General features: G+C 38.5%; 1 protein-coding gene and 1 pseudogene across 2 annotated transcripts in view; one reads left to right on the top strand and one right to left on the bottom strand.

Moving 5' to 3' along the window:
• The window catches only part of LOC111154506 (GRB2 associated binding protein 2), a 188,955-nt gene that overhangs the window by 47,958 nt on the left and 114,994 nt on the right, over positions 1 to 26,003 (bottom strand). For both annotated transcript variants that reach the window (XM_022514132.1, XM_022514133.1), the window contains exon 2: positions 5,439 to 5,739. In XM_022514132.1, the coding sequence (XP_022369840.1) occupies positions 5,439 to 5,739 (301 nt within the window). The remainder of the gene's footprint in view (positions 1 to 5,438; positions 5,740 to 26,003) is intronic.
• Positions 13,682 to 15,127, top strand: LOC111154354 (annotated as a pseudogene).

Raw genomic sequence — 26,003 nt, 5'->3', positions numbered from 1 at the left:
TCTGAGCACTGGAACCTACTGGTCATCTTTGTAGACTCAGGGTTTGCGACAAGAACTGTCACAAAACAGATGTTCCATAAAGTTTTGCTGGATGAATAACTGAGAAAACAATGTATGAATGGGTGAATGCCTCTTCCTACCAAAGCAAGCAAGCCCAGATAGTGTGGTTCCACTCTTTGTATTTGAACTGTACTTAAATCCTATACAGTAAAATTAAGGATTCAGACATTAATTACTTTTTAAATATGTGATTAAAAATATATTTGCACCAAGAGTAATTTTTGTTACATCTCAAGGATATTTCTCTCAGTTGGAACACCTCTAATCCCACAAGGAAATAATTTAATTAAAAGCAATTTGCTGGTGGTGGGTATTAAGGAGAGCACGTATTGCATGGAGCACTGAGTGTTACACACAGTGAATCACGGAACACTACATCAAAAACTATTGATGTATAGTGGCTAACATAATAAAAAAATTTTTTTAAAAAGTAAAAAAAGCAATTTGCTCATATTGATCAATGGAACAGAACAGAAAACCCAGAAATAAACCCCCAATTATATGGTCAATTAACCTTTGAAAAAGGAAGAAAGAATATGTAATGGGAAAAACACAATCTCTTCAACAAATGGTATTGGGGAAAACTGGACAGTTACATGCAAAAAGAGTAAAACCGGACCACTTTCTTGCATCATCCACAAAAATAAACTCAAAATGAATTGCAGACCTAAATGTGAGACCTGAAACCCTAAAAGTCCTAGAACAGAACACAGGCAGTAATTTCTCTGACATTGGCTATAGCAACTTTTTTCTAGATATGTCTCTAAAGGCCAAGGGAAACAAAAGTAAAAATAAACTATTGGGACATCATCAAAATAAAATGCTTCTGCACAGCAAAGGACACAATTAAAAAAAAAACTAAACTAAAGGCAGACTACTAATCAGGAGAAGATATTTGCAAATGGCATATCTGATAAAGGGCTAGTATCCAAAATACATAAACAACTGATACAACTCAACACTCCAAAACAAATAATCCAGTAAAAGAATGGGCAGAAGACATGAACAGATATTTCTCCAAAGAATTTATCCAGATGGCCAACATGAAAAGATGCTCAACGTCACTCATCGTCAGAGAAATGCAAATCAAAACTACAATGAGCTATCACTTTGCACCTGTCGGATGGGTAAAATAAAAAACACAAGAAACAACAAGTGTTGGTGAGGACATGGAGAAAAAGGAATGCTCATGCACTTTTGGTGGGAATGCAAACTGGTGCATCCATGGTGGAAAATGGCATGAAGTTTCCTCAAAAAGTTAAAAATAGAACTACCCTAGGATCCAGTAATCACACTACTGGGTATTTACCGCCAAAATACAAAAACCCTAATACAAAGAGACACATGCACTCCTGTGTTTATAGCAGCATTATTTACAATACCCAACTTATGGAAGGAGCCCAAGGGTCCATCAATAGATGAATGATGTGTATGTGTGTGTGTGTTTATGTATGTGTGTGTGTGTGCATATATATATATATATATATATATATATATATATATATAGATGAATATGTATATTCCATTATATATATACAGACTATATAATTCCATATATAAAAATAAATATAAATATATTCATATATATTATAATGGAATGAGATCTTGTCATTTGTAACAACATGGATGGATCTAGAGGGTATAATGCTAAGCGAAACAACTCAGAGAAAGACAAATACCATATGCTTTCACTCATATACAGAATTTAAGAAACATATAAGCAAGGGAAAAAAAGAGACAAATCAAGAAACACTCTTAACTATAGAGAACCAACTGATGGTTACTAGAGCCCAAGTGAGTGGCAGATGGGTGAAACCGGTGATGGGGATTCAGGAGTGCACTTACGACGAGCACTGAGTAATATATAGAATTGCTGGATCACTATATTTACACCTGAAATTTATATAACACTGTATGTTAACTATACTGGAATTAAAATAAAACTTAAAAGCAGTTTGCTTTCTGATTACTTCCTCCCCACACCACCACCCAAGCATACCTGTTTTCTAAAAAGTTGAGGTATATTTTGGACCTCCCACATTTTTTTAAAAAGATTTTATTTATTTATTTGACAGACAGAGATCACAAGTAGGCAGAGAGGCAGGCAGAGAGAGAGAGGAGGAAGCAGGCTCCCCATGGAGCAGAGAGCCCGATGTGGGGCTCGATCCCAGGACCCTGAGATCATGACCTGAGCTGAAGGCAGAGGCTTTAACCCACTGAGCTCACCCACGTGCCCTGGACCTCTCACATTTATGAAAGATTTGAGACTGGGTTGGGGGGAGTAGTCTTGTTTTCCCCACCTTGTTCTTTTGATTCCTTTTTTATTCTTCCTCTCTTTGTTTGTTTTTTTTTTTTTTCTTTTTTGCATGCAATGAGCTTTTTATTCCTTCATCAGGAACAAAATAAAGAGAAAAACAAAAAAAACCCATGAAGCCTATAAATGACAAAGATTTGGGGAAAACAGGAAATTCCATACAGGAAACAAAGATTATACCAAAGATTTTAAGGGTAAAATGGGGACTCCTAATCCTTCTGCAAGGAAGAAGAAAATCACAGAATTCCTAGGACAGGAAATCTAGCCCAGGCCTAACAGACTACATAATTTAAAGAGCCTGGCGCAAAGTGAAAACGCAGCCCATTCAAAAATTAAGAACTTTGACACAAATAAATAGAAAGATATATCATGTTTATGGATTGGAAGAATTAACATTGTTAAAATGTCCACACTACCCAAAGCCACTTATAGATTCCCGGAAATCTCAATCAAGATTCTAATGGCATTTTTTACAATAATAGAAAAAACAATCCTAAAATTCATATGGAACTACAAAAGATTCCAAATAGCCAAAGCAATCCTGAGAAAGAAGAACAAATCTGGAAGCATCACACATCTTGATTTCAAACTATATTACAAAGCTGCAGTAATCAAAACAGTATGGTATGACCTTTTTTTTTTTTGACTATGTTTTCTTTTTCTTTTTTTTTTTTTTAAAGATTTTATTTGTTTACTTGACAGAGAGAGAGAGAGAGATCACAAGTAGGCAGAGAGGCAGGCAGAGAGAGGGGGAAGCAGGTTCACTGCGAGCAGAGAACCCGATGTGGTGCTCGATCCCAGGACCCTGAGATCATGACCTGAGCCGAAGGCAGAGGCTTAACCCACTGAGCCACCCAGGCTCCCCTTGACTATGTTTTCATAAACAGACAGATAAAAATCAATGGAATACAACAGCCCCCCACATGTATGGTCAACTAATATTTGACAAGGGAGCTAAGAGTACTCAGTGGGGAAAAGATAGTAGATAGTGTCTTCAAAAAATGGTGCTGGGAAACCTGGGTATTAACATGTAAAAAAAAAAAAAAAAAAGGAAACTGGACCCCATTCTTATACCACTCACAAAAACTAATGCGAACTGGATTAAAGATTTAAAGGTAACACCTGAAACCATCAAAACCCTAAAAGACAACATAGAAAAAAGATTCCTTGACATTGGTCTTGGCAATGAGTTTTTTGGATATAACACCAAAAGCACACACAAGAAAAGCAAAAACAAACAAATGGAACTACATTAATCTAAAAACTTCTGCACAGCAAAAGTAACAAGATGAAAAGGCAACCAAAGAAATGGGAAGAAAATATGTAGTTTCAAACCACATATCTGATGAGGAGTTAATATCCAAAATATGTACGGAATTCCCACCACTCAGTAGCAAAAACAAGAATAACCCAATTAAAAAATGGTCATAGGATCTGAATAGACCTTTTTTCCAGGGAAGATATTCATATGAACAAGTTACCTGAAAAGGTGCACAACATCATTAACCGTGAGGGAAATGTAAATGGAATCAAAACCACAATGAGCAATGACCTCACACCTCTTGGCTATTACTAAAAAGATAAGAGGTAAGGGCTAGCAAGCAGGCAGAGAAAAGGGAACCCTTGTGCACTGCTCGCAGGAACGTAAACTGGTATAGTCAGTATGGAAAATGGTATAGAGAGTCCTCAAAAAATTAAAAATGGAACTACCATATGATCCAGCAACTCTTCTTCGGGTATAGATCTGTAGGAACTGCAATCATTACCTTGGAGAGATAGCTACAGCTCCATGTCCTTTCCAGCATTACTTATAGTAGCCAAGATGTGCCAGCAACCTGGGTCCACTAATGCACGAATGGACAAAGAAAATTCTATAGATGTACTATCGCCCAGCCGTAAGGAATAAGCAAGGGTTCCTCACACCCTTGTCACTCAGGATGAAGCTGTGAAAAGACGCTCATGCCTACGTCCCACCCCGAGATTCCTAGCGAACTGATCTGGCACAAATCCTTCACATCAACATTTTAAAAATTGTCCTCTTTAATTCTGTCGTGTGACCCACTTTAAGAACTACTGATTGAGGTTCTCCACCTGCCTTAGAAAAATCTGTTTCTCAGTCATCCCCAGGTTGGGGATGAGCCCAAACAAATATCAAAGAGCATTTCTGCAACTTAAAAACTCAGTTTAAAAAGTTGGGCTACCCAGAGTGCCTGGGTGGCTCAGTCAGTCAAATGTGGGACTCCTGGTTTTGGCTTGGGCCATGATCCTGGGGTCATGGGATCAAGCCCTGCGATGAACCCTGCATCAGCCCCAAGTCAAGCCCCATGTTGAGCCCCAAAGCCCCATGTTGGGTTCTGTGCTTGGAGGGGGGATCTGCTTGGGGCTCTCTCTCCCTCTTCCTCTGCTCCTCTCTCCACTTACACTCCCCGCACGCTCTCTCTCAAATAAATAAATCTTAAACAATACAAAGTTGGGCTACTCTTTTGTGAAAGTCAACAAAACCCAAACATATCTCAGTATTTCCACCTTTTACCTGTCCCCTCCCATGTGAATATAAAAGAACACTGGATTATGCATCAACAAGAATCACAGAGGACCCCAAACCAACAGACAAAACAACGTGGCAAGTGTAACTGCGCAGGACGGTCTGAAGTGGATGGGCTAGAGCAGACAGAGTTGGACCAGAGCAGGAATCCCAGCGTGAGCTGCCTGACGGACTGAGTGTCAGGTAAGAGCACAGAGCACTAGGAAGCAGAGGGAAGGGGGAAAGGTGCAGGGCTGACAAAGGAGGTGGTGCTGAGGGACCTGAAGAAACACCCCAAAGTACCTTAACTTCATCATCACCTCAACACATTTCCGGTTCCCATCTGAATGTAATTAGGTCCCTCTGGTTTTCGGCCAAACCCTTCACACTCTTAACTCTTTGCCATTTACTCCTCTGCAGAGAGGAGAGCTGCTGTCCTTGCTTAGGGAATCTGAAGGCCTTCACCGTAGCCCCAACAGCTAAACCCTCTGCAGGAAGCACCTTGTTCCCTGGGAGAAAGGTTCGTGTTAGTCCTCCTACCTGTGCTCTCCTCAGCCTGATTAAAGCCACAGATCTGGCAGATGCTCTGGACCCACTTATTCATGTCCTCCTCTGTCTCGGCTACCAGATAAAAGGTGCGCTCGCTGGTCTTGATGTCAAACACAAAACTATCCTGCAGCTCCTTCTTGTTGAAGGTCAGGCCCGCATCCACCTGCTCACAGAAGTTCAGGTTGATGATCCTCAAGGGCTTCTTAGAGTGATCATTCTTGTAGTATTCCAGAACATCTGGGTCACCGCTCATCCGACCACTCCGCAGGATAAACCAGCGTTTCTTCCAGGCCTGAATAGGAAGGAGGAGGAAGAGGGGAAAAAGTTATTAGTAATTTCAAAGCCTTTCACAGGTGTTCAGAGGGCACTAGGTTAAGGGCGGGGACTGTTGCACCTGCAGGCTGGACATGGCCCCACCTCTCTTTCATACTTCCCCAGAGTTTAAAAATTGGAGGATGATTTTAGAATGCATGTTAGTACAACATTTTACTATGGAAACAGGGTCTTATCACTATGAAATGAGAGGTGGCATTCCCATTTTTTTAGATCAAGAAGTTAGATGGAGACTAAAACATTTCCGAGCAATTACTCCCAGTTAGAATACAGACTCAAACCCCTAGTACTTTTATTCAGGTGGAACTTGCAAAAACTAAAGCATCTCGGTATATGGACAGGGACCCCACAAAGGCATGGTGAGTTGAAGAAATGTCACATGCAGGAAGGAGCAGAAAAACAAGTTCCCAGACTGTTAGTACATTGTGCTTTTTACCAAATGATGACGCCTTGGAAGAGTCACACAGAAAGCCTTCTACAACTTCTCAGAAGCACAGAACTTCAGGACTGTTTTCGCTCTCTTGCTCACTGCGATGGCCCGAGTACTTACGATCGGGCCTTGCACGGATGAAGCCCTCAACACATACTACTGAATAAACTCCTTGTATCACGCCACACGATAGAATTTAACACTTGATTACATATTACGCTGTCTTCTACATTCCATCTCTTTAACAAGCCTGCGCCATCTGTGAGCAGACACCATTACAAAGTGGTAAAAAGATGTTATATGTAATGGCACTTTGGGGCGAGTCTACGTTTAACCACTGACTTGCGGTGTGATCTGCAGGTTAAGTCACTTTCTACTTTGGAGCTGGCTTCTGTGTAGAGTGAGAATCAACATCACCACTACCTGCCACGGCCACCTGGCAGAGCCAGAGCCCTTGCTACACAACCCTGACTCACGACAAATGCCAAGGACTGGATTACTGTATTGCAAGGGGGCCTCCAAGTCACCCCCAAATCCTACCCAGTTGCCTAGTCTATGATTTTCTCTTGCTCTTTGGCAACAGTCTCTGAACTTCTCTCCTTTAAATCTCCAGCATGTTCACTCTTTTTGTTTCATAGAAAATATAAGCAATTAAGGGAATTTACACATGCTCCAGCACCAAATTTACCCACCAGCCTGCCTCTCCAGCAAAGTAGCCTGTTACTGGGGAGCATGCACAGTTCATCTGATCTAAAGCCAACCTCCTTCCATTTGTGCACCCCTTCTCACCTACAAGGGGACACCACTGGATCATTCTCCCATTCTCTGGAATCACTGCATTTTCCCTTCCTGCTAGGATCATTCCCATCAGGACACCAACATTCCTCATCCTGGGAAAAAAAATTTAAAGCTTGACTTGATCCCACATTCCCCTCCAATTCTGGCCCAGTTTTCTGCTTCACTTTACACTAAAACTTCAAAAAGTTTTCTATACTACTGGGTCTTTTGTTTTCTCCCTTCCCATTCTTTTTTGGAAAGCTATCTAATCAGGCTGCCCCACCCCTATCATTGACAGAACTCAAGAAAGGTCTCAAAGACATCAAGGTGTCTAAGGCCACTTTTGGGTTTTACTTGCTCTCTCAGCAACACCTGATACTGGTTGTTCTGTCCTCTTTGAAGCACCTTTTTCCCCTGGCCTCAGAACTCACCCTCAAATCCCCTATTCTCCCTGATCTCTCTTTTTCAGGCTCCAGTGCTGGTTCCTTCTCATCTCCTTGACCTCTAAATGTTGGAATGCTCCCACACTCAATTCTCAGACTCTTTCTCTTCTCTCTCTACATCACAGCTTAACCATCTACTTGCTGCAACTCCCAAATTTATTCCTCTCGCCAAGACCCATCTATTGAACTCCAGAGTCTTCTATCTAACTCTTCACTAATAGGCATCTTAAACCCAATGTGCTCCAAACTCTTCATATCTTCCAAGCCCATTCTTCCTGCAATCTTCCCTGTTTCAGTTCACAGCAGCTTCCTCCTTCCAGGTGCTCAGACCAAAAATCTTCAAGTCATCATTGACTACTTTCACATTCCACTTCTAATCCAACAATAAATCCTATGGGTTCGAACAGCTCAAAATACAAGTACAATTTGGTCACTTTGCACCTCCACTGTCACTCACTTGGTCTAGCTCACCATTTTGTGGTCTTCCTTTTCCCACCCTTTCATCCTGCAACTGAGGCTCAACATGGAAGTTGATATAAATCAAATCATGTCACTTCTCTGCACAAAATTCCCAAAAGCTTTCATCCCAGAGTAAAAACCAAAATCTGCAAAATGGCCAGTGAGTCTGACTTAATGGTCATCTTTCTCCCATCCTACATCTCTTACACTATCTCCTGCTACTCTCTACCTTGGCCATTCTGCTCTCACCACATTGGCCCCATACTTCTGCCTCCGGGTCTTTGCTCTAGGTGTTCCCTCTGCCTGGAATACTCCTCCCCCGGACATCTTCCATTCAAGTCTCTATTCAAATGTTCTATTACTGGGTGTATGTGGGGGGGGCATTCCTGATCACCCAACCCTAACACTCTCTTTCTCCCTTACTCTGCAATAGTGGTCTTACTACTTCTCATACCACCTAAAATACATTTTTTTTTTTAAGTTTCTGTCTCTACCTCCCAAAATGCAAACACTGGGGCAAGGATTGGTTCTTTTTATTCCATGCTGCACCTTCAGTGTTTAGAATAGTGCCTGACATACAGCTGGCTATCAATGAATATGTATTGGATTAATTAACTGACTAATCATTTTTCTTACATGAACTCCTTACAGCATCTACTAGGTTATAGGGATATAACTGGTGCCTAATAAGCCTTAGACTGAAATGAAGAAAAGGTATAGACAGGATAGAGCTGAGGGAAATAAAAAAATAAGCACTATTTATTTAGTGACCTAAAATCTTGCCCAGGCCACTGCCTACAGAATTCTGTGTATGCTTGTGTGTGTGTGTGTGTGCATGCAGCAGGTGCCTGCATATACAAGTGTGTGCGTAGCAAGGAGCATTTTTAAAATGTACTGTCAATAGTTTAGCTTGTGTCATGTGTCCCCTTCAGTTCATGTGTCCCCTTCAGTGCTTGTCTCTGCAGAAAGAGCTATCTCCAAATCGCTGGTGTAAAGGTGCAAGCATAAATACACACCAACACACCCTCTGAAACAAGAAAAAGGTGTCTGCTACAGATAACATCGGAGCCTGTCAGGTTCTGCTTCCAAGGAAGTGGTGCAGGCAGATAAATGATGGCCCATCAAGTGCTGATAAATTTATGACAGTGCAGGCAAGGCTGTCTGGTCTAGTCCCCAATTCACATCCCTCTTCTGCCACACCACTTTCTCTCCAAGTCAATGCACATTAAAAAAAAAAAAAAAAAATCAAACAACCAAGAACCGAGTATAACCAACTCTGAAAAGTCTAGCTGCAATGACAACTTCTCTGATCCTCTCAGCTGAAACAGACTTCTACTTCCTCTGAACCTTCATACACTTTTTATGTACTTTTTATGACCCATCATTTTTTTGCAACATATTACAGATATTTTGGTATTTGTTGTTTCTTTCCAAGTAAATTATGAACAACATCTCCTATTCTTCCATGAATTTTTATGGTAGACATTTGTTAAATGTTACTAAGAAAGGGTCTTTATTGCTGAAATTTTCTTATCTCTCTGGCCTCATTTACGCCTCTTTCCTTCCTCCTTTCCATTCATCCATTGAACAGGTATTTGTTTAGTGCTTACAATGATATAGGGATTATTCTAGGTGCTGAGGATACAACAAAAATTCCTGATCTCATAGAACTCACTATAGGTTATTAACAAATTACATATTCTTCTCCAAATATGCCACATAATTGCTTGACTTGATGTCTTTGCACAACCTACTGCATCTTCCTAGAATGACTTTCTCCTCACTGCCTATCTAGAAAATTCCTATGTACTCTCAGGGCCAGCTTGTCTCACTACTGCTGGAAGGCCTTTACTAACTTCCCTAGGTAGAGCTGGTGCTCCTGTCTTATATTCCCTTAATAACTTGTGCTTTCTTTGGCATTTCAACTGTTTATATACCTTCCTCTCCTTTAAGCTGTGAACATCTTGATGCTAGGGTCCTATTTAGTCAAAAGTTACTTGGCAAAATGCTTGGCATATATGAGAACTCAGCAAAGATCTGCTGACTTTCTTCACTCTATAAATATATTAACTTATTCAAACTAATAAGTGCAGTTTAAATATATAAATGTTCACAGAAGGAAGTAGGAAAGGAGGACAGCAAGAGAATTACAGCAAAGAGATTAAGAAAGATAAAGGTATACTGTGGATTCTTTATGATGTGAGTTCTTTAGCATCTTGTTCCCTTCATTCTGTTAGGAACACTGGCCATTAATAAATATTTATAAGGAAATCTGGGACCTTCAGCTTTAAAGTGTCCATGATACAGAAATGAAAAATCTACGGTTGGATGACAGACACATAAGGAAAGAAGAACATGAGAACATGAGTCCTGAATATGGTATTAAGAAGAAAGCTTTTTCAGGACTGTTCTTTTATCTATACAAAATCTCTTACAAAAATTAAGCTAAAATGGATAATGGACTTGAATATAAAAGACAAAGAGAATTCTGCAAGATATAAAAAGAATTATATAGATAACCAAGTGGGGCTTGTCCCAAGGATGTAAAACTAATTCAATATTCAAAAATCAATCAGTGTAATCCACCAAGTTAACAGGCTAAAGAAAAACGACATGGTCATATCAATTGATATGGGTAAAAAGCATTTGACAGAATTTGACAACTATTTATAATAAAAACTCAAAAAAAAATAGGAAGAGGGGCGAGTTTCCCTAGTTTGATAAAAAGCATCAACAAAAGATCAACACCAAAATTATACTTTATATTGAAAGATCTAATGCTTTTCCCCTAAAATCAGGAGTAAGGCAGCGATGTCTGCTCACTCACAACACTCTTATTCAACACATTGCTGAAAATTCTAGTCAGGGCAATAAAGAAACAGATATAAAAGGCATACAGATGATAAAGGAAGAAAAAAATTGTCCTTCTTTGCAATGACATAATTTTCCATGTAGAAAATCCCAAGGAATTTAGAAAAAAGTACTCAAAAAACTCCTGGAACTAATAAGTGAGCCCATCAAGGTCACACGATACAAGATGAATATATAAAAATCAATTTGCTAATATATACCAACAGTGAATAAAAATAAAAATAAAAATAAAATGCCATTCATAGTTTAAGTAAATATAAATAAAAATAAAATGCCATTCATAGTTTTTAAAAAATGAAATAGGTACAAATGTAACAAAATATGTACAGGGCATGTATGCTGATGGCTATACAATGCTGATGAAGGAAAAAAACAAAACAAATGGAGAAGTGTACCATATTCATGGATTAGAAGACTCAACATAGTACATCTCACCAAACTGATGCTCAGATTTGACACAATTTCTATCAAAATCCCAGCAAGAGTTTTTTATAGATGTAGACAAAATTATTCTAAAATGTGTATAGGAAGGCAAAGAAAATGCAACAGCTAAAACAATTTTGAAAAGGAAGATAAAGGGGGGTTGTTAATTCACTAGATTCCAAGAATTATTATACACCTTCAGTTCTCAAGACTATGTGGTGCTGGCAGAAGCACACACATAGAACAAAGGAAAAGAACCCAGAAACAGCCCCACACAAATATGCCCAACTGATTGCTGATGAAGATGAAAAAGAAATTCAGTGGAGGAAAGACAGTCTTTTCAATAAATAATGCTGAAGCAATTGGGAATCCATAAAAAGTGAATGGGCCTCAATTTAAATCTCACCTCTTATACAAGAACTAACTCAAAATGAATCATGGACTTAAATGTAAAACTATAAAACATTTAGGGAAAAAAAAAAACTGTGAAGGAAATCAATCAGATCTAGAGCTAAGCAAGAGTTCTTAGACTTGACACCAAAAGCATAATCCATAAAAGGACAAGCTTATAAATTAGACTTCAATGAAATGTAACACTTTTGCTCTGCAAAAGCCTTTGTTAAGAGGACAAAAGACACATATAGGCTGACAGTGAAGGGATGAAGAAAGATACTCCATGCAAATGGAAGTGAAAAAAAGCCAGGATGTCATTACTTGTATCACATGTAAAAGACTTTAAAATAAAGACTGTAATAAGGGACAAAGAAGAGCATTACATAATGATAAAGAGATCAATCCAAAAAGAAGATATAACAATTGAAAATATCTATGCACCCAATAGAGGAGCACCTAAACACATAAAGCAACCCGTAACAGACATAAAGAGAGAAACTGACAATAACACAATAATGGTAGGGGACTTTAACATCTGACTTCATCAATAAATAGATCATGTAGAGAGAAAATCAATACAGAAACAATGCCTTTGAATGACACATTAGCCCGGAAGGACTTAAAAGATAGCAGAATATGCTATCAAAAACAAAAAACAAAAAACAAAAAACAAAAAAACCAGAATGCACATTCTTTTCAAGTGCCCATGGAACATTCTTGAGGAAAAATTGCATGACAGGCAACAAAAAAAGTCTCAGTAAATTTTAGAAAATTGAAATCATATCAAGTATCTTTTCTGACCACAACAGCAGGAAACTAGACATCAACTACAATACAAAACAAAATAGGGGCGCTTGGGTGGCTCGTTCATGAAGTGTCTCTTTATTTCAGTTCAGGTCTTAATATCAGGGTGTTGAGTTTGGGGCCTGAACTGGGCTCCATGCTGGGAGTGGAATCTACTTAAAAACAAAAAACAAAAAAACTAGAGGGGCACCTGGGTGGCTCAGTCAGTTAATCATCTTTCTTCAGCTCAGGTCATGACCCCAGGGTCCTGGGATCAAGCCCCACATCAGGCTCCCTGCTTAGGGAGCCTGCTTCTCCCTCACCCTCTGCCTACTTGTGCTCTCTCTCTCTCTCTCTCTGTCAAATAAATAAACAAATAAAATCTAAATAAATAAATAAAATATTAATCTGTTAAAAAACACACAAAAACCCCCCAAAACTAGAAAAACCACAAACATATGGAGGCTAAACAACATGCTACTATATAACCAATGGGTTAACAAAGAGATAAAAAAATGAAATAAAAAAACACACAGAGACAAACAAAAATGAAAACACAATGGTCCAAGATCTTTGGGATATGATGAAAGCAGTCCTAAGAGGGAAGCTTATAGTGATACAGGTCTACTTCAAGAAACAAGAAAAATCTTAAGTAAATGATCTAACTTTACATTTAAAGGAACTAGAAAAAGAAGAACAAACAAAGCCCAAGGTTAGTAAATGGAAGGAAATAATAAAGATCACAGCAGAGATAACTGAAGTCAAGACTAAAAAAAAGTAGGAAATATCAATGAAATCAAGAATTGGTTCTTTGAAAAGATAAAGGAAACTGCTAAACTTTTAGTTAGACTCATCAAGAAAAAGAAAAAGAGAGGACTCAAATAAAACCAGAAACGAAGGAGGAGAAATTACAACCAGTACCAGACAGTACCATAAAGATTATAAGATACTATATAAAATTACATGCCAACAAACTGATAACCTGTGACCTACAAGAAATAAATTCCTAGAAACACACAATCTCCAAAACTAAATTAAGAAGAAACAGAAAATTAGAATAGCTCAATTATTTGTAACAAAAGTGAACTGGTAATAATAAAAAGACGACTTCCAACAAATTAATAATCCAAGCCAAAATGGCTTCAGATATGAATTCTACCAAATATTAAAGAAGAATAAATACTTATTTGTCTCAAACTATTCCAAAAAACAGAAGAGATAGGAAAGCTTCCAAATTCATTCTATAAGACCAGCATTACCCTGATACTAAAACCAGAAAAAGATACTATAAAATAAAACCAAACTATAAGCCAATATCACAGATGAACATAAATCCAAAAATCCTCAACAAAATATCAACACACCCAATTCAACAATGCATTAAAAGGATCATTCATGCTTTTCCTATAGGAGCCACAGCGTTGAGAGGAGCATGGCCCTCACCTCTCCCTGCAACAGTGTGTGCTCCTCCACTGACATCAGTGCACTGTGAAAAGGGGGAGTCATCAGGCAAAAATTTTAACTTTGCCTGCTGTGTTCAAATCTCCCATTTGACCTCATATTGTGAACTTTGTTCACAACAACTTGTATAGAAACAAAAATAGCCATATGCTGTAAGTGAATTCAAACCAGTGCTGAATCTTAGGGTACTGGTAGAGCTGTGGTTCAAATTCCAAGAGTTCGAGGTGGTGACACTTACCATTCTGGCCAGAGTGCTTTCGGAAATATGTGTCACATGTATGGACTAACGCAAACCTGGTGCTATTGGTACTCCAGAGCGAACACAACACAGAAGTGATATGCCATTGGCTCTGCCTGGGCTGCCTCTGCTTTACCAGCACTGGTCATGTCTAAAAGTCATCATATTGCCGAAGTTCCTGAACTTCTCTTGGTAGCTGAAGATAAAGTTAAAGACTGCAAGAAGACCTAGGAAGCTGTTTTACTTCATAAGAAAATTAAAGCTTGGAATTGCATCAAAAAGGTCTATGCCTCTCAGTGAATGAGAGCTGGCAAAGGCAAAATAAGAAACAATCATTGTATTCAGCACAGGGGACTCTACACCATCTATAATGAGGACAATGGAGTCATCAAGGCCTTCGGAAACATTCCTGGAATTACTTTACTTAATGTAACAAACTGAAAATTTTTTAACTTGCTCCTGATGGGCATGTGTCACATTTCTGCAAGTTAGATGATCTGCAAGTATGTCACTTGGCATAAGCCTGCCTCCCCTCAAAAGTAACTACAACCTTCCAATGCACAGGATGCTTAATACAGACCTTTGCAGAATCTTGAAAAACCCAGAGGTCCAAAAAGCCCTCCGAGCACTGTGCAAGAAGATTCATCACAGAGTCCTGAAGAAGAAACCACCGAAAAACCTGAGAATCGTGTTGAAGCTACACCTATATGCAAAGTCCATGTGCCAGAACACCATTCTTTGCCAGGCCAAGAATCACAGACTCTGGATGGATAAGGCAAATTAGAAGCTAAAGCATAGGAGAAGGGGGTTCCAGGCAAGAAGACTGTGGTAGGGAAGAAAGGAAAGAAGGCTGTTGGCGCTAAGAAGCAGAAGAAACCCTTGGGAAAAAAGCCCGCTGCTACCAAGAAACCAGCAGTGAAGAAGAAACCTGCAGAAAAGAAACCTACCATAGAAGAAAAGAAGCTTGCTGCATAAAAAGTTAAATTTGTTTATTCCATAAAAGTCAAATCATTTTGGACAGCAAATTTTGAATAAAGATCTGATCAAAGGCAGTGAGAAAAAAAAAAAAGATCATTCACCACAATCAACTGGGATTTATTCCAGGGATGCAAGGATGGTTCAATATCCACAAATCAACCAATGTGATATATCACATTAACAAAATGAAGGATAAAAACCATATAATCATCTCAATAGATGCAGAAAAGGCACCTAATAAAATTCAATACCCATTCATGACAAAAACTCTCAACAAAGTTGGTTTAGAGGGAACATATGGCCACATAATAAAAGCCATAGATGAAAAACCCACATCTAGCATCACACTCAATGGTGAAAAAGTAAATGCTTTTCCTTTAAGATTAGGAAAAAGACACAGATATCCACTCTTGTCACTTTTATTTAATATAGCACTGGAAGTCCTAGTTAGCCGCAAGCAGGAAGAAAAATAAAAGGCATCCAAACTGGTAAGGAAGAAGTAAAAGTTGCACTATTTGCAGATGACATGATACTACACATAGAAAACCCTAAAGAATTTACCAAAATATTATTAGAACTGATAAATGAATTTAGTAAAGTTGCAGGATGCAAATTTAATATACAGAAATCTGTTGTGTTTCTATGCACGAATAATGAAGTAGCAGAAAGAGAAACTAAGAAACAACCCCATTTACAATTGCACCAAAAAAAAAAATAGATAGGAATAAATTTAACCAAGGAGACAAATGACCTATACTCTGAAAACTATTAGAAGGTAATGGAAGAAATTGAAGATGATACAAACAAATGGAAAGCTATATCATATTCATGAACTGGAAAAATTATTAGTGTTAAAATGTTCATACTACACAAAGCAAATGACAGATTCAATGCAGTCCCTACCAAATACCAAAAGGATTTTTCACAAAATTAGAACAAATAATACTAAAATTTGGATGTTACCACAAAAGACCCTGAATAGTCAAAGTAATGCTGAGAAAGAACAAAGTTGGAGGCATCACAATCTCAGATATCAAGATATACTACAAAGCTATATTAATCAAAACAGTATGGTACTGGCACAAAAATAAACACAAAGATCAATCAAATAGGATAGGGACCCCCCCCCAAAATACTCATGCTTATAAGGTCAATTAATCTATGACAAAGTGAGCAAGATTATACAATGGAGAAAAGACATTCTCATCAATGGTGTTGGGAGAACTGGACAGCTACCTGCAAAAGAATGAAATTTCTTAAACCACACACAAAAATTAACTCAAAATGGGTTAAAGACCTAAATATGAGACCTGAAACCATAAAACTCCTAAATGAAAACATAGGCAGTAGTCTTTTGAACATCAGCTTCAGCAATATATTTATGGATATTTTTCCTCAGACAAGGGAAACAAAAGCAAAAATAAACAAGTGGGACTATACCAAAATAAAAAGCTTTTGCATAGTTAAGAAAACCACCAACAAAACAAAAAAGCAACCTACTGGGTGGGAGAAGATATTTGCAAATGATTTATCTGATAAAGGGTTATATAAAAAGTATATAAAGAACTTACACAACTCAATGGCAAAAAATAAAAAACTGAATTATAGAATGGGCAGAGGGCTTGAGTACACATCCCAAAGAAGACATACAAACAGCTAACAGACAAATGAAAAGATGCTCAATATCACTAATCATCAGGAAAATGCAAATCAAAACCACAATGAGCTATCACCTCACACCAGTCAGAATGGTTATTATTAAAAAGAAATAACAAGTGTTGGTGAGGATGCAGAGAAAAAGGAACACTTGCACACAAGGGTTGGTGAAATGCAAATGAATCCTTGTGCACAAAGGTTGGTGAAGATGTAAATTGGTGCAATCACTGTGGAAAACAGTATGGCAATTACTCAAAAACTTAAAAACAGAAATACCATATGATCTGGTAATTCCACTCCTGGGTATTTATACCCCCCCCAAATCCCTAAAAACACTTATTTTAAAAGATATATGCACTTCTATAGTCATTTCAGCATGATTTACAATAGCCAAGATATGGAAACAATTCAAATGTCTATCCACAGATGAATGAATAAAGAAGATGTGGTATACACACCCACAGACACCTCCCCCCGCCCATGGATGTCACTTACGCATTAAAAGAGTGAGATCTTGCCATTTGTGACAACATGTATGGACCTAGATAGTATCATGCTAAGTGAAATAAGTTAGTCAGAGAAAGACAAACACCATATGATTTCACTTACTGGTGGAATCTAAAAATCAAAACAAGCAAACAACAACAACAAACCAGAAACAGACTCATAAATGTAGAGAAAAAACTGGTAGTTGCTAGAGGGGAGGGGATTGGGGAGAATGCATGAAATAGCTGAAGGGAATAAAGAGGTATAAACTCCCAGTCATAAAATAAGTCACAGAGATGAAAATATAGCATAGGGAATATAGTCAATAATACTGTAATAATGTTGTATAATGACAGATGGTAACACTATCATGATGAACACTGCAGAATGTATAGAACTGTCAAATCACTATGTTGTCCTCCTCAAACTAATAACATTATATATCAAGTATACTTAAATAATAAAAATTTTAAAAAGGTAAAAAGACAAGCTGTAGAGTGGGAGAAAGTATTTGCAAACCACATATTCAACAAAGAATAGTGTTTAGAACATATAAAGAACTCTCAACACTCAACAGTTAAAAGAGGGAAGCAATCCAATTAAGATAAGGGCAAAAGACATGAAAAGACATTTCACTGAAGAGAATATACAGATGACAAATAAGCACACCCGAAGATGCTCAATAGCTTTAGCCATTCTGGAAACACAAACTAAAACACACTGAGGTATTATCACAGACTTATCAGAATGGTTAAAATAAAACGTTGTAACAACACAAAATGCTGGTGATGAGGCAGAGAAAATGGGTCACTCAAACATTGTTGGTAATAATCTAAAATGATATAGCCACCCTGGAAAACAATTCGGCCTTTTTTGTTATTTTTGTTGTTCATTTTGGTTTTTTTTGGGGGGGGGCTCTCTTGACCCACTGCTCGATCTCATGACCTTGAGATCATGACCTGAGCTGAAATCAAGAGTCGATGTTTAACTGACTGAGCCACCCAGGTACCCCAACTTTGGCCATTTCTTAAAAAACATGCAACTACTATATACCTCAGCAATTGCTCTCCTGGTATTTATTCCAGATAAATAAAGATTTCTTTCATACAAAGACTTGTACAGGAATGTTTACCTTTTATTTATAATAGCTCCAAATTGGAACAATATGAGTGTTCTTCAGTGGGTGAATGGATAAGTAAACTGTGATATATCTCTATCATAGAATACTACTCAGCAATTTAAAAAAAAAAAAACAAAAAACAAAGTACTGACACACGCAAAATCTTGAATGCATCTTGAGAGAGTTATGCTAGGACAACAAAGCCAATCCCCAAAAGACTACATACTGCACAACTGCACTAACCTACCATTCTTGAAATGGCAGAATTTAGGAACAGACATATTAATGGTTGTCAGTAGTTAAGGAGGGACTTAGAGTGGGACAGATGTGACTATGGCTATAAAAGGGCTGTATGAGAGATTCATACGGTGATGAAAGTGTTCTGGATCTTGATCATATCAATACCAGCATTCTTGTTGTAATATAGTTTTAGAAGATGTTACCACTGCGGGGACACTATAGAAGGTATATAGGCTGTCTGTATTATTTTTACAACTACCTATGAAACTAAGGTCAACTCAAAATAAAGTTTAAGAGGAAACTGCTCCATAAGAGAATTAGAATGTTCATAGATTGTGAGGGGAAGGGTTTGCCTGGGTGGTGCAGTCAGTTGTTTAAGGGTCCCACTCTTGGTTTCAGCTCAGGTCATGATCTCAGGACCATGGGACTGATCCCCGGGTCAGGCTCTGCACTCAGTGCAAAGTCTGCTTGAGATTCTCTCTCCCTCTCCCTCTGCTCTTTCCACTTGTGTTCACTCTCTAAAATAAATAAAATCTTAAAAAAAAAAAAAGAATGTTCATAGATAGGAAATGTATTTGAACAAATCATAAGGAGGAAATGACTGTTTCTCAGAGAAGAAAAATAAACATCATGGAGAGAAAGGTGGTTAATAGCTGTCTGATAACTATGACCAGATCCAGCTGTCCTCAGTCTTTACCACTTTGGGATGGGGAGAGGACCTTAGGAAATCACAGTGTGAAAATATGAATGAACTTCAGAGTTCAGCCTTCTGAGCAGCAGGACACAAAATGGAGCAGACAAAGAGTCACTGGTATTTCTCAACCTTCCCAACTACATACCAGCTCTAGGGATTCTTGTACTGTAAAAACAAGGCAAGATTTTTGGCCTTAGAGAATAAAAGTTCCCAGGTAGACAATAAAAATATACACAAGATGCCAGCTATCTTCTCTTGCTTTTCTGTGTAATAGCCAGTCTCCAAGATAGACCCCAGTGAGTCTCACTTCCTAGTACAGCCTTATGTGGTCCCCCTCCCATGCTGAATAAGGAAGGATGACCAACAGGATATTACATAAATGACAGTGTGTTAACTTTGAAGGCTAAGTAGTTAAAGACACGGCAGCTTCTTTCCTGTTCTCCTTTGAATCAGCTGTCATGTTGTAAGGAAACTCAAGCAGTACTGAGGAGGAGGGTCCTTGGTGAGGAACTTTGGCCTCCTGCCAGCCACGTGAATGGGACCTTCTTAGAAGCACATACTTTAGCTCCAGTCAAGTCTTCAGATGCCTGCAGCTGTAGGCAACTTTCTGATTGCAATTTCATGACAGATCTTGAGCCAAATCCACCAAAAGTCAAAGTCTCCAGAATTCCTGACCCAGAGAAACCATACAAAATATTAAATATTTATTGTTGCTTTAAGCCAATAAGTTTTAAACCATTTGTTATGCTGCAGTAAATAATGAATACATGCTAGTTTCCATTTCCAGGGCTAGGTGAGTATAACAAAGGTAACCACTGAGAGGAAGCCTATTTAGAAGACTAAAGAGAGCCTAAAAGAGAGCCTAATAGGCAAATGCAACAGAAGAATCCAGAAACAGACCCATACATACTCCATCACTAGATTTATGAAAAAAGGTGATACTGCTATAGAGAAAAGAATAATTTTTAAAAAAAAATGCTGACAGGTCATTTGATAGCTACAGGGAAATATTCTTTTTTCTTTAAGATTTTATTTATTTATTTGACAGAGAGAGCAAGATAGCACAAACAGGCAGAGCAGCAGAGGGAGAGGGAGAAGCAGGCTCCCCACTGAGCAGGGAGCCTGATGTGGGGCTCGATTCCAGGATCCTAGGATCATGACCTGAGCCCAAGGCCATCGCTTAACCAACTGAGCCACCCAGGCACCCTAGGGAAAGATTCCTTATTCTTATTTCATGCCATAAGTGAAAACTAATTTCAGATCATTAAAAATCCAAGTGTGAAAGATACAGGAATAAAGCATTTAGAGGAAAATGTCTTCATGAGTTTGGGGTAGGCAAAGTTTTCTTGAGTACTCAAAAGTTACTAATACAAGAGAAAAATTAATCAATGGTACTACATTAAATGTAGTGTCTGGTCCCACCAAGGGGATGAAATGCCAAGTAAGGGAAGATACTTACAGTACATATACCCAATGAAGAGCTTATACTCAGGGGGAAAAAAAATATATATATATATATGTATATATATATATACATATATATATATAAAATCTCCAACCTCCTATATATTAGCAAGAGAAAGACCACTTGATAAAAAAATTGGCAAACGATCTGAATAGCCACTATACACAAGACTTCCAAAAGGCAATAAGCATATAAAAAGATCTTGATTTCATTAGTAATTCAGAAAATGCAAATTAACACCAGGACACAACTACCAGAATGGTTATAACAACAAGGACTGATAATCATAAGCACTGGGAAGAATATGGAGAAATAGAAACTCTCATACCCTCTTGGCAAGAGTGTAAATTGGTAGAAACACGTTGGGAAACTATGGCAGTTCTACTAAAGCTGAACATACACCCCAGGACCCCAGAATTCTACTCCTAGTAATTATGTACATATATCCACCAAACTACAGGTACCATATCATGCTTGCTTTTCTATTTTAAGTTCTTAATGTGTACAGTCTGGGTTCTTGTCACAGTTTCCTAACCAGTTGTCCTAATTAAATACTTACCAATGCATTCTGTTTAATCTTCCAGTTCAATCAGAGCAAAATTCTGGTCATGTTACTGCTTCCACTCTCCAAAATTTTGATGACTCTCCATCATCTGCACAGCAAAGTCCAATTTCTATAGCTTATGCTTTTTTTTTTTTTAAATTTCTTTTCAGCATACCAGAACTCATTGTTTTTGCACCACACCCAGTGCTCCATGCAATACATGCCCTCCTTAATACCCACCACCTGGCTTCCCAACCTCCCACCACCCCCCCGCCCCTTCAAAACCCTCGATTGTTTTTCAGAGTCCATAGTCGCTCATGGTTCACCTCCCCTTCCAATTTCCCTCAACTCCCTTCTCCTCTCCATCTCCCTATGTCCTCCATGTTATTTGTTATGCTCCACAAATAAGTGAAACCATATGATAATTGACTCTCTCTACTTGACTTATTTCACTCAGAATAATCTCTTCCAGTCCCGTCCATGTTGCTACAAAAGTTGGGTATTCATCCTTTCTGATGGAGGCATAATACTCCATAGTGTATATGGACCACATCTTCCTTATCCATTCGTCCATTGAAGGGCATCTTGGTTCTTTCCACAGTTTGGCGACCGTGGCCATTGATACTATAAACATTGGGGTACAGATGGCCCTTCTTTTCACTACATCTGTGTCTTTGGGGTAAATATCTAGTAGTGCAATTGCAGGGTCATAGGGAAGATCTATTTTTAATTTCTTAAGGAATCTTCACACTGTTCTCCAAAGTGGCTGCACCAACTTGCAGCTTACGGGCTTTTTTAATTAAAAAATTTAAAATTTATTTTCAATGTAATAAAATATGCTGAACATAAAATTTACCATTTTAACTACTCCAAGTGTGGCATCAAGTACATTCACAGTGTTGGAGAGCCATCAACCTCATCCTTCCCCAGAACTCTTTCATCTTCCCCAACTGAAATTCTGGGTCCATTAAACACTAACTCCCTATTCCCGACTCTATCAAGTTCCTAAAAACCACCACTAAACTCTCTGTCTCTATGAATTTAACTACTCATATAGGTGGAATCGTATAATATTTGCCCTTTGTGGCTGGCTTATTTCACTTAGCATGAAGTCTTGAATGTTAATCCATGTTGTAGCATGTGTCAGAACTTCCTCCCCTTTTAAGGCTGAATAATATCCTGTCGTGTGTATATGTCACATTGTGTTTATCCATGCCATCTGTTGATGCACTCTTGGGTTCTGTGGCTTAGTTTTGGGGCCTTTACAATTTAGCTCCAACCTACTTTTCCATCTCATGTCTACTGCTTTATTTCTACTTCGTTATATACACACATACATTTATATATCTACGCACACACTGTAACTGCTCAAACCAAGTTGAATGTTCACTGTTTCCTAAACATACTTTTCTACCTCCACCCTCCCAATTTCCTCTGATCTGAAAAGCCTCCTAATCTTCCTTCTTTTCTAAATTCTCGAAAGTTTTGCTTATATTTCAGTGCTACCAAAAATGTTACCATTTTTGATCATCCTTCTCCCAAGGTTCCAACATCTAGAGCTCTTTCAGAAGAGAGGATCTGGTCTTTCTCTTCCCCAGATCCTCACACAAGGCCTTCCTTCGGTGCATGAGTACTCTTATTTATAGAGTTACACAAAATAGCTAAATTTCATTAAAACACAAGTATACATATTTAGGCTTAAACATCTCATCATGAAACTGTTTTTCCCATTTTCAATAATAAACTATAGTAAGTCACTTAAAAATGTCAAGTAGACAATATGAAGATTTAAAGGATATCCCATTCTGCCTAATTCCTGGTGTAACCCAGCCAGGCAGAAGAAACACTATTAATTTAAATCAATGAAAACTCAAAGAAAGTGTCACAAATACAGAGAAATGAGGAGAGCAGAATGAGGGAGATCCTGCAGAGTGGGAAGAGAAAAGCCTCAGATCAGAGGGAAAAGACCCAAACTACAGTACTAGTTCTCGCTCTATACACTAGCACAATTTTTTTTTTAAACTTTCCTAAGCCTCAATAACCACATATACAAAATAGGGAAAATATAAAACTAATATTAGTACATAGGGTAATAAGTAAGTTTAAAAATCTATTTAGGGGCACTTGGGTGGCTCAGTGGGTTAAGCCTCTGCCTTGGGCTCAGGTAGTGATCTCAGGGTCCTGGGATCGAGCCCCGCATAGAGCTCTCTGCTCAGCGGGGAGCCTGCTTCCCCCCTCTCTCTGCCTGCCTCTCTGCCTACTTGCGATCTATGTCTGTCAAATGAATAAATAAAATCTTAAAAAAAAATAAAAATCTATTAAAAAATAAGTTTTAAAAAGTTTTTAAAAAAATTTAAAAATACTTAAAAAAGTAAGTTAAAAAAATCTTGCCATGATAGGGGCAAGTACATAGCTCTTGAGTCTAAAGCAGTCCAAGGAGACTCCAAGATCATGAAATGGGCAAGAGAGTTCTCACTATAGAAGATCCCCACATTTCCCACTCACTGTTCTTTCTACTTGGTCTTCATTAAGAAGCCAGCAATTTTTTTTCCTTCTTTATGCCCTGTATCACACATCAGTGATTCCTCTATGTTCTGCCTCTTTTGGTCAAAGGTATGATTATTCTTCCAGTGTCTCAGGCTCAAAATCATCTACTTCCACTCAGTTCTTCCTGCTACTTCACTGCTTATGCCAAATCAACAAGCTCCTTTTACAGTATTCAGGAAAACAAGCACAAATTCTGCTCAGTGTTTTGACGGATAGAGAGAAGAGGCAAGATCTAACCACTCCTTTCAAGTAATTAATGAGTTTGCAATGTTGCAGGAACAAAAGACATGAACACATGTCCCTAAAATAAAAGGCAAATTTTGCGGGCATCTGTCTCGCTCCACTGATAGAGTAAGCAACACCGGATCTCAGAGTTCAAAGTCTACATTGGGTGTGGAGCCTACTTAATTAAAAAAAAAAAAAAAGCAAATTTTTATAAGTAGCATAAAAAGAGACATAATATATTGTTAGGCCACTGAAGCAGGGAAATCAAACTGGAAGGGGGGCAGGGAGAGAGAATGAGAAATATGAATGAATATGAAAAATGAAGATACTGTTTTTGATATATGGTTTGTGAAGGGAGGAGAAATCAACATTTCATATAGAGTATACACTATGACCAAGGCCTGGGGATTGGAAAATGTAAGATAAGTTCACAGATTATGGAATAATCTCTTTTAAACATGCAAAAGGAGAAAAGGAAGAGCTCGGTCATTCTGGAAAGCCTTGAACACCACCCTAAGAAATTTTGCTTTTCTTTTATTGGTAATGGGGAGCCACTGAAGAGTACAGATCAGCAGAGACAGGACGGTTTTTGCCCTGCCGTTATCTGGCAGAATGATGACAACAAACCAGAGAAAGGAAAAAGAAGAGGCCGCTAAAATTATTTAGAAAGCTGTTGCAGTGATCTCTAATCGTGAGAGAAGATGGCCAAGAGACAGCAAGGAAAAGACAATATAAATCACTTTATTCAACAACAGAGCTTAAAGAAGTATATGGTAGACAGGCCTACTCTCAAGAAAGAACCTTCCATTTGTGTCTGTGATGAAGAGACCACCACCACCTTCTCTGATGAAACAGAAATGACTGTTTTCCTTTTGTACCCAAATCCTGGCAAAAAAAACCCCAAACCATTTCACAACCATCCCGACCACAGACATGGACCGTGGGTACACAGGACCTGGAAATTGCATCACTCCCTGTGGCTGAGCAGAGTGCATGTTCTCCGGGAACCTGTCTCTGTTCTTTACATTAGATTCCAAAGTAGCGTGTAGAATGAGGCATAACATCTTCCTATTGCTCTTGGCACCTGGAAAACCCTGGGGGGCTCAGTTTAGCTTTACACTGGTCATAATGCACCAGATGTTGTGTTCAGTTCTGGCGGGGATGAGGGGACTTGAAATCCTATGGTACTAGGATTCAGTGAGGTTCTGCCGGGAGTCATGATTGTAGCATTCTAAGATGTAAGGGGCTGACACATGGAAGAGCAATTTGCTTTATTTTGGGTGATCCCACATACTAAAATTGAACTAGTGCCAGCAGGCGCATACTACAGAAAAGCAGATTTTGGCTCCATGTAAGTAAGAAAGAATTTTCTGAAAGAGTGGTCCGCAGCAGGGCCCTTGGAAACTGGAGAACTACTCAGCATTGGAGACACTAGTGAGGAGATGGCCCAGGCCATGGGTCAGCAAACTTGTTCTGTAAAGTGCAGAGAGCAAATATTTTAGGCTTTTCAGGCTATACACTCTGTCACAACTACTCAAATCCATAATGGCAGGAAAGAAGCCATAGATAATTTATAAGCACATGAGAATGGCTGTGTTTAAAACTATGTAGAAAAAGAGAGGTATTGGGCAAGATCTGTTTGCTGACCTTTGACTTAGCTAGGGGTGGGGAGGGAGACTGGAAGGGCGTTCAAGGAGCAGATCAGTAGACAGACAAGGGGCAATGGCCTCTTCCAATTTTGAGAGTCTTATGTATTTTAAACCAAGAAAATCTAATACGGTAACACGTCATTCGATCAGATAATTCAGATTCTTAAAATAGAGGGATGTGTGCTTCTTCATAACCTACTATTAATTAGAACCCCCTTGTACTTTCAGCCTGAACAGTTGAAAATATTTCTAAAACTCCAGAATCTTGTGCCCTGCCTTAGGTATTATACCAAAGATAACAGAACTTTTCTTTGATGACTAAGGACTTAGAGCCTCATATC

Source organism: Enhydra lutris, unplaced genomic scaffold (assembly GCF_002288905.1).
Source record: "Enhydra lutris kenyoni isolate GAN:26980312 unplaced genomic scaffold, ASM228890v2 scaffoldscaffold37, whole genome shotgun sequence".
Taxonomy (NCBI): domain Eukaryota; kingdom Metazoa; phylum Chordata; class Mammalia; order Carnivora; family Mustelidae; genus Enhydra; species Enhydra lutris.
This window is presented reverse-complemented; position numbering and strand designations above follow the sequence as displayed.